At 31.0% G+C, this 10,619-nt stretch overlaps 1 protein-coding gene across 1 annotated transcript in view; it reads left to right on the forward strand.

Annotated features, from left to right (window-relative positions):
- Positions 1 to 276: 276 nt before the first annotated feature.
- LOC107441529 (trypsin-3-like) overlaps positions 277 to 10,619 on the forward strand; it is an 18,351-nt gene continuing 8,008 nt past the window's right edge. Inside the window, exons 1-4 of the mRNA XM_043044505.2 lie at positions 277 to 448; positions 2,804 to 2,828; positions 4,288 to 4,379; positions 7,485 to 7,600. Coding sequence (XP_042900439.1) covers positions 395 to 448; positions 2,804 to 2,828; positions 4,288 to 4,379; positions 7,485 to 7,600 — 287 coding nt within the window. The 5' untranslated portion in view covers positions 277 to 394. The remainder of the gene's footprint in view (positions 449 to 2,803; positions 2,829 to 4,287; positions 4,380 to 7,484; positions 7,601 to 10,619) is intronic.

The raw sequence follows: 10,619 nt of genomic DNA on the forward strand, positions 1-10,619 counted from the left end.
AAAACTGTTATAATTCCAAGTGATAAATATTAAAATATGAAATAATATTAAATTTAGATCATGGTTATATTCAATTTTTTAATCACTAAAGGAAATCAGCAAAATGTACTAAAATAAAAATAAAATCGCCCGGAAATTAAATGTTATATAAATTTTGATGTGTATAATTAAAGTAGTGTTACACTCCTAAAATAAACCTCAAGCCAGTTATGTTTTCTTTGACGTAACAAATGTTAAAGTATAATCAGTGCAAATCGCACATTATTCCAACCACATGTGTTTTTTCTAAGCTCTGTCAAAAAAAGCAAAGACATTTCTAATGACGTTGCCCACTTCAAGCTGTTCTTCGTGTGACAGATTTTCAAAATTGTTTGAGGTAGTATAAAAAAACATAATGTTTTTAACAATCTGGTTCCAGTACTTTCATTTTATGGGTATTTATGCCAAGGTAAGATGTATTTTTTTTTAAATTTTAATTACGATAGTATCGTTTTAAATAATTAGTTCTAAAATTTCATTTTCAGCTGTCTCAGTACTAATTGAAATATCTCAAACATTTCTTTAAGGAAAAAAAAGAAAAGAAAACTTTTTGTTTCTTTGCATATGAAAAGTTACTTCGAAGTGCACAACCTGCGGCTTGACTGGTCAAATTGCAGCTCTGGTTTTCCGAAAATAAATTATTGGAAGAAAAAAAAAATACACAATTGACAAAAAAAATTTTTTTTTTAATATTTTCAAACTAATTTCAATAAGTTTTTAAAAATAATTAGTTGTAATAGTAGTATTTTATTTACGTCATCATAGAGCTGCACTATGGGCTATTGGCGACGGTTTGGAAAAAATCCCTCATGATGATCCGTAGACATGCCATAACAATTTTAATTCTCCACTTATGTAGCCCGACGACCTGCGCGCACAATTGTGCACTTCACATTATCAATGCTTAACGAGGACTGATATCAAACAATCTCTGTCCCTTTGCCAGCTGATCAAAGTGGTCACCCTCCCGCTCTCTGACCGTTGTAATTATCCGTGTCTAACTATCTGCCCACATCTGAATTATACAAAGTTAGAAGATTAAAATTTCAAAATGCTAAATCAATGCGTCAAAAGATTAAAATCGTTCGGCAATTTGATTTTTCATTTATTTATTTTTTATTAAAATGATGATTAAAACAAATTTGATTGAAGGATTTATTTAAAAATTAAATATGTAAGCAATGCAATTTATTCAGTAAAAAAAGAGAAAGTTAAAACCCTGCTATTATTTAATTTTGTTAAAGAAGACAAAATGTGCAATGCTTGTAATGTTGCTTAATTCAAAAATATTATGTACATCTATATGTACTTTTGTCTATTGATATTCTTGTTTTAATAAGTAATAATCACGTTATTATATATATAAAAAAAATAATTATGAAAATAAAAGCTGCAAGGAAAAGATCTTTCATGTTCGGATAGATTTAACTATTTAATAGGATTTACTAGTTAGCTCGATGCTTAAACATTCAGAGATTTGGAATATTTAATAATTTAAGACTGAAATTAATTTTGCTTGACGCCATTTTATTGCAATAAATTTTATAATTTTTATTTTCGAAATAATTTTATACGGTCAGTATGGAATAAACTGTATTTCTCCAAAATTCTTCTATATATTGAGTAGATAGAGCTTTCGCCTTCCAATAACATGACCCAACAGCCGCTGATTGATACGAGTTCTGTTACGGCTCACACCGACCACAGTGCCAACGTAAAATATCATCAGTGATAGACGGGTTAGANTCGGCATCTTGATTTTTCATTTATTTATTTTTTATTAAAATGATGATTAAAACAAATTTGATTGAAGGATTTATTTAAAAATTAAATATGTAAGCAATGCAATTTATTCAGTAAAAAAAGAGAAAGTTAAAACCCTGCTATTATTTAATTTTGTTAAAGAAGACAAAATGTGCAATGCTTGTAATGTTGCTTAATTCAAAAATATTATGTACATCTATATGTACTTTTGTCTATTGATATTCTTGTTTTAATAAGTAATAATCACGTTATTATATATATAAAAAAAAGAATTATGTAAGTAAAAGCTGCAAGGAAAAGATCTTTCATGTTCGGATAGATTTAACTATTTAATAGGATTTGCTAGTTTGCTCGGTGCTTAAGCATTCAGAGATTTGGAATATTTAACAATTTAAGACTGAAATTAATTGTGCTTGACGCCATTTTATTGCAATAAATTTTTAAATAAATTGCAATAAATTTTATGATTTTTATTTTCGAAATAATTTTATAAGCTAAGAGAACGGCCAGTATGGAATACACTATTTCTGCAAAATTCTTCTATGTATTGTAGATAGAGCTTTCGCCTTCCACTAAGATGGCCCAGCGGCCGCTGATTGATACGAATTCTGTTTCGGCTCACACTGACCACAGTGCTGACGTAAAATATCCTCAGTGGTAGACGGATCATGGGTTAGAATCCTCTTTTCATCGGGCTAACCGTGGGAGGTTTTCTTGATTTTTCATAGTTAGGTTAGTTTCTTTAAAAGGTTCTGCACTAAGGCTAGTTGATCCCAATGCTTGATCCTGGAGTTACCTTGACTTCTAGGTCGGGTACAAAATTTCAAGACTACAAAGTTGAACATTGATAATTCTAAACTCAGAATTGCGTCGGCTGCTCAGCAATGGTCATAAATAAAAAATCTTTTCTTTATTAAAATGTATAAAGTATTTTGTTAAATCAATGCATTTATTAATATTAATTGATTTCTTTCAAGTACAGAATTTTTTTAATTTTTAGACTGTATTTCCAGTAGCTGACAAAAGTAAGTTCTCAAAATGTATTTTACCTTTTAGAGCCAGGAGTGATATACCTGTATATGTATATTTCGCTATATGTATACAAGTGATAAATTCGGTTATTATCAATACTAATTGGTCAAAAATTATAATAATCCCTTCTTTTGGTCAAAGTGAGAAATAAAAACATGGAAGAATGGTTTTGACCAAACTTCATTGGTTATTATTAATAACAACCGGTTAATGTGATAAATTAGTTTAAAATATTCACTTTTATCCGGCGTATTTTTATTGTTAATATTGACCGATTAGTATCAAACATGCCAAAATTTTCTTGTTTTTTCTGTAAAAATTTCTTGGTGTAAGTTAAGGCTTTAAGAAAATTGAGAGTTGTTTATCGCAAACATTTTTCTGAATTTAAAACAAAATTTAAGAACTTTATGGTTTACCATTTCGATGACTAAGACCAAAATTGGAACAGATAGGAGAAAAGTTTAATCAAACAATGGCAACAATTTAAATTTGTGTTGGAGATACAATTCAAGTTTTTAGACACTTAGAGATTCAAAATACCCGATTTATAAACATCCTGTCTTATTTTATAATTAGATAAAAATGAATCTTTAAAAAATATTTTAAATAAAAAACTAGATGTATGTATTTCCTGTGAGATAAATACCCTTTTAGATTTTGATTGTGTTATTGTGTGCATAATTGTGTATTTGTTTGTGTTGTCTTGATTTAATGCAAAAGTGTGCTTCTGTTAATAATTTTTTGTTAATAGTTTGTAGGTATATATCTCCTATTGCGTTGTTGCGAAATTTTTTTAATCTATAAAAACTAACTTTTTATTAAAAACTTTATTATTTAATCTATTAATTATCGTTTCTATTCACATTTTCCTCCATTGGTGTTTTCAGGGGGAGAGAAGATAGAAAAAATTTATGAAAAATCGCTAATGTTGCAACTTTCCGATAATGCTATATCATTTAACTAAAACATAGTTCGAAACGATTGGCGATCGAAATGCGCTGTTGTTGGCGCATAACAGAATTCTGGAAAAAGTGTGGAACTCAAAACTGCATTAAACATAGTACTTAATTTTAGCATCATGGAAATTTGTAAATATATTTTTGATTAATGTAGATGCATAAGAAAAAAAAATTATGTAAATTGAGAACATCATTTCCATGCATTAGAGCAGGGGAAGAGAAGGAAGGAGAGAGGTTCTTATTCCCAAGAATTGATCCTATTCCCAGATGGAGTATTCGAGTGTTTTAGGTCGCGAGTAGCAAATTTTGGTTTGAATTCTAACGATATAAGTCGTATTTTAAAATTACTAAAGTTGTATTTTTTACATAATAAGTGGTTCAAATAATAGCTTCTTCAAAAATAAACGAAGCTTTTGTATACACTAGATTTATTGATAGCTAATAATAACACATAATTACGTTGTAAACTTCCTTTTTCCCTACAAACAAACAGGGGAACTTTGTCCTTGTGGTAGTAATGGAAGTTTTAAACAGACACGAGTAGTTGGTGGACACAATGCTGCACGAGGATTATTTCCTTATGCTGTAAGTATTGACATTTATTTATTAATTTTTTAAAAAAGATACTTTATAGATTTGCAGGACTCGATTTAATTTTTTTTAAAGAAAACTCAAAATTACATTATTCTGAAACAATTGGGTTTATAGTGCACTAAAAATAGGATACACTAATCTTACTACTCTCTGTCAAACCAAAGAACTCCAATCACTGAGTCTGTGAATGACTACTGTTATGGAAGCAAGGAAAGCGCAATTCAAAAAAAAAAATTTTTAATGATTCACACGCCGATCAGAGTCAAAACATTACCACTTGGATCAGTCTGCGTAGGGACCGAGAGTGTGCGGTATTGGTCCTCGTTAAACTGTTCTACCGTGAAGTGCTCGACTTCGCGTGCAGGTCGTCGGGCTACCGAAGTGGGGGTGCCATCCACTCTGCAGAGGATCAAAATTGAGATGGCTTGTCTTCGGATCATCCTCAGTGATGTTTCCCAGACCGTCGCCAATAGCCCATTGTGCAGCTCCAGTGCGACGTAAATGAACTACAACAACATTTAGTTGAACTGCATCTATGGGTCTTCCATCCATCACAAGTTAGCGTGGGCTAAGTGAGAGTAAAGCGAACCAGTAAAGTTTACTCCAGTAATTTAGGGGAAGAAGGCAAAGGAAGTCATATCGAAAAGCTTTATACCCAACTGACAAAAAAGTGAACTCTTCCTCTAGGTTTTCCGCCAATTTGTTGTGATTGATGCAGTAATTTTTATTCCTTTTATTTTAAATCTCACGTTAATAATAAATTTTCATAAATACTTACTTTAATTGTTCAGGTTTAGTCCTTCTGTGTAAGAAGATCTTAATGAAACATTTATTTACTATAAGGATACTTTTTAATAATGGATATTTTTTTATACCTTTATGGATACTTTTTATTACCTTTATGGATAATATGAGGATATCTTTTAATATCTTTGTTGAACTGTGCGCAAAATAAAAAACAGACCACGCTGAATTACTTTTGATTTTCTAATGAGATCTTAACGTTTTAGGACTCAAATTTAATATTTCGAAGGTGTGATCTCAAATACGCTAATCAATCAGAGCAGATGATAGTTTAAGTTACGAAATCAGGCACAAAAACGTACTTTCTCTAACTAAGCTTGCCCTTTTTTTTTTTTTTNTTTTTTTTTTTTCCTTTTTTTTTTTTTTTTTTTTGTTGATGAATTCGGATTTTTGACTCCTAAAATGTAGGGGTAGGCCGCAATCTGGAAGATATGGTCCCCATATATTGGTCAAGAAAGCGATCCAAAGTTTGGATCCCATAATGTTATTTTTTGCGTATTTCGTCTTATCTCGAGAACTTTTTAAGCAAATAGAAAAGTTTTTGCACACAATTATAAAATTTGTTTATTCGAAGATACATATATATAGATATATATAGAAGATATATTCCATACAACAACAAAAAATTAGAAAATATTTTTTTTTTTTTATTTAATGATACAGGGCTGATTGTGCTCCGGAATAAATCCGGATTTCCGGAATTTTCGCTAACAGTGATCCGGAAGTTTCCGGAAATAGAAGATCCAGACGTTTCAAAAAATCATTGATCACAGAAATTTCCGGAAATCAAATTTTCAAAGGTGAGACTTAAAAACATAGTTTATTTNTTTAAAAAAGAAAGTTGTTATATGGATTTGAATGATTGTTTTGAATTCTTAGAATTTTGAGCATTTGCAATGTACCTAAGTTAGTAGCGAGCGAAGTAAACCATATAAGATTGCGTAGCAATTTTAGAGGGTTGGCGAGCGTTAGCGAGCAGGGGGCGCAGCCCACTAGTACTTTTTAATGTTGAATACTTTTTAATACCTTAATGGATACTATAAGGATTCTTTTTAATATCTTTGTTTAACTGAGCACAAAATAAAAAAACAGACCACGCTGAATTATTTTCGATCTAATGATAGGATCTTCACATTTTAGGACTAAAACTTAATGTTTCAAATGGGTTATCTATTTGGGTATGCTAATTAATTAGTGCTGATGATAGTTTAAGTTAAGAAATCAGACACAAAAACGTACTTTCTCTAAATGAACATACCTTTTTTCGACAAATTCTGATTTCTGACTCCCAAAATGTTGGGGGTAGCCGCAATCTGAAAGTTATGGTTACCATATTATGGTCAAAAAAGCGATCCAAAGTTTTGACCTTACAATGTTAATTTTATTTTTGGCGCATTTCGCCATATCTCGAGAACTTTTTAAGCAAATTGAAAAGTTTTTGCACACAATTATGAAATTCGTTTATCCATAGGTAATTCCACACAAGAAAAATGTAGTAAATATTTATTATTTTTTATTTTATTTAATAATAGTCGAAAAAATTTAGAATTGTAAAGTATACAATTTTTACATCATTCTAAACTATGCAAGTTTAAATGGCAAAATATAAAAGTTGAGCTAAATTTGTTGTATTGTTCCTAAGAAATCGAATCGCTTTTTTAGAATTGGATTTTTGAGGAATTATTCGACCGATTTCGTTCAAATGTTATAGTTTGCTATTTTAAATTATGTAAAAATTGCGTTTTACAATTCGAACTTTTTTCAACAATTATTAAATAAAATAATAAATGTTTACTAAAATTTATTTTTTGCGTGGAATTATTTTCGGATAAAAGAATTTTATAATTGTGTGCAAAAAATTTTCATTTCTCTTGATAAGTTCTCGAGATATGAAGTACGCGAAAAGTAAAATAAACATGGGGTGCAAACTTTGAATCGCTCTCCTGATCAAACTACTGGGACCTTATTTCCCAGATTGCGGCTACCCCATATGTTTTGGGAGTCAGAGATCCTAATCCATCATAAAAAAGGTATGTTTATTCTGTAAAAGTGTGTTTTTATGTCTAATTTTGGAACTTAAAATATAGTTTGTACTAATTAATTAGCTCATTTTAGATCACCTCATCAAACCATCAAGATTGACTCCTAGAACTCAAAGGTCCAATCATTAAATCAAATCTTATTCAAGATGGTCCATTTATTTTTTGCACACTGTACATTACTGTTTNTTTTTTTTTTTTTTTTTTTTTTTTTTTTTTTTTTTTTTTTTTTTTTTTTTTTGTACCAATGCAGAGCTGTTTGGTGGATGATTTTCAAGCCAGAGAGGAAAAAGAAGGTTATCACCAGTTTTGTGGAGCAACTCTGATTACTGATATTCACGCAGTCACTGCCGCCCATTGCTTAAAAAGGTTATTGAATCATATGCATGTCTACGCGAATAATTCTTCTGTCGGGGTCACAAAGTCCCCCAGGTTCCCATAACAAATCAGTACCTCTGGGGCTACTGGATCTGAGATTGATCTTTTCAAGCTTCCCAAAGTCGGAAGAAATTTAGAAAACTTCCGTTAGTTTTATTACCGTTAGTTATATTTTCGTTAGTACCGTTCCGAAAAGTTTTATTACTGCGATTTTCGTTTTAATTTACGCGAAATTTTACCATTCGTAGGATTTTACTGTAATTTATAAATTCTAGCGTGTCGTGAACCTGAAATAAATTTAAAGAAATAATATTTCAGCATAAATAAAATGTAATATTCGCCATGTTTTGCGTGTTATCTCTTAATAAGAAATACACTATAACGACATAAACCCATATTTATTAAAATTAATAGGAGGTAGGGCCTCCTTTGACTGCGATCACAGCTGCAACCCTTCTGGGCATGCTTTCCACTAAATTAGCCATAGTGGCAAGAGGAATTTCCTTCCAAATGTTTAACAGGAAGTTCCATAGTTCATGCTTGCTTTTTGGGAGTGGAGTGTAGGTCCTCAACCGACTGTCCAATTCGTCCCAGAGAGTCCCTATGTCTTGTAGCGACACAAAACACGTGAAACAGTTGATTTTGAGCATTTACGGAGACGGGATATCTCCCTAATTGACACATTGGCAAGATGTAATCCAACTAAAGGCCTGTTTAGACGATCCAATTTCTTGGACAGAGATTGATTGATATTGATGGAAACTTGTTTTGCTTTGAGCTTTGATCGTGTAAACAAACATCCAAGAACTTGGTCCAACTTCTTGGACGATAGTAGAGCATGTTCTACTTTCCATCCAAGTTTTTTCNCTATTGGTTTCCCCCTTTTTTAGTTTCTCTTTATATTAATTTTTATTTTATTATTTGTGTATATATACGTGTATATATATATGAGTAGCTATGAGTTATACCCTTCAAGTTAGTTTTCTTATAGGCATCGTTTAGTTTCTCGAACTAAACGATGGCACTAAGCATCGTTTAGTTTCTCGAACTAAACGTTCCCTAGTGTAGAACACACCATCCATATATAATTCTCTTACGTGGCTCCCAAATTTTGGCGGTATTTCTTTTCCGCCTATGGCAACGTTTGCTTTGCTTTGTTTTGTTTACGTTACTAATTCTCTTACACGGCGAATCGACCAATGATTGCCGCTAAAAATGTCATATGCCAAATCTAGCTGAGGTGGTTCAACATATAGCGCTTTTAAAAACGGAAACTGAAATAACCAGAGAGCATCAGCTGCGGCAATCTCATACTATTAAGTTAGGCAGAAGTGAGTAGTCTTTGTCGATAGATCTCTATTTTAGCATTTTGTCGAAAGCGCTTTTTTTTCAAGAATTTATATATTACGAATTTTTTTGAGGATTTTTGATTTATATCACGAATTATACTATAGCACATTTCTAATAGGTTTTAACGAATTGCATGTCATTTATTTGAATTCAAATTTATTTTATTGACTTAGTATTGGCTAAAAAGATTTAATTTTTTTTAAAAAAAAAGTTTTTAAATGGATTTTAATGATTGTTTTGAATTCTTAGAATTTTGTGCATTTGCAATGTACCTAAGTTAGTAGCGAGCGAAACGAGATTGGTTTGCGAAGCAAACCATATAAGATTGCGTAGCAATTTTCGGGAGTTGGCGAGCGTTAGCGAGCAGGGGGCGCAGCCCACTAGTTTTGAAATATTTGTCTAAAGTTGCGCAGTTAGTTATTTTTTGCGTAGTATCATAGCAAGCCTGCTCAGGTTTCGAATTCATTTTTTATTTGTTTCTTTTTAAATTAAATTGAAAGAACACGCTATATTGAAAACACTACAAGTGTAATAATATTGGATGGGGCGCTTTTTCAAGCTTAGACATAAAAATTAGAAGTAACCCGGAAGTTTTACGATGAATATTAATCCCCAGCGCCATCTGTGCTTAGCTTTACATGGTCAACCTTCCATAAGTGCTTGAATCACAGATATTCTAATTTTCATATTACAAGGATATATTGAAGAAAGCTAATATTTATATAAAGATGCGTTCGTTTATAAAATTCTGAATGCTCTTCATTTTTTTTCCGTTTGCAAACTGTGCATTAGTTTATACCACTGTTAAATCTTTTTTTTTTTTTTTACTTCTAATGCAGCAGGCGGTATAGACGTTATCCTAACTCAGTACAGAGATCAAGAGAAAATAAAAATACAAATACAGAAGGAGATGAAATATACAAAATTCAAAAACAAAACATCAAACACAAAAATTAAATCAAGAACTTAAATTGAACAAAAGTTCTCTGGCCTCCTAGTATCGGGAGTAGATGCAGTTCTTTGTGAGAACTGAACAGTTGAGAAGATGTTCAGCCATCNGTTCATAATTTTCAGAAATTACTAAAAGAAATTCGAGTATGTAATAAAGCACTATTACTTCCCTAATTTAGACAGCTAGACAATTTTGACTTTTTATTTCGACAACATTGTTTAGTTAAATTTTGTTTTTATTTTTTAAGTTTAAGAATATAATTTTTTTTATAATAAGAGGTAAAATATTTTATTTTTATTAAAAAGTAGGAATAAATCAAGGCAGAAAATACTACTCATACTGTAACAGCTACCTAAATAATAACCATATAAATGTGAATATTCCATAGAAAACCAATGAATTTAACTAAAAAATGACTTACCAACAAATAGGGAATTAAACCAGTATATAAACACGCTAAAAATTTATTGATTTATACTGTAATATCCAAACGACGGGGTTTTTTTTGCAAGTTCGTTTAAAATGTCTTCGACAGCTGGGGTAAAGTTTCTATGAATGCTTAAGAGCGCCAATCCATTCATTCTATTATTTCCCGTTGAGTTGCGTAAATAAGTCTTCAAACGGCGCAAAGTCGAAAAGGATCTTTCGTTTGCACTCGTTGAAACAGGTAGAACGACCAATATTTCTAGGAGTTTGAAAATTTAACAC

This window comes from Parasteatoda tepidariorum, chromosome 6, assembly GCF_043381705.1.
Source record: "Parasteatoda tepidariorum isolate YZ-2023 chromosome 6, CAS_Ptep_4.0, whole genome shotgun sequence".
Lineage (NCBI taxonomy): Eukaryota > Metazoa > Arthropoda > Arachnida > Araneae > Theridiidae > Parasteatoda > Parasteatoda tepidariorum.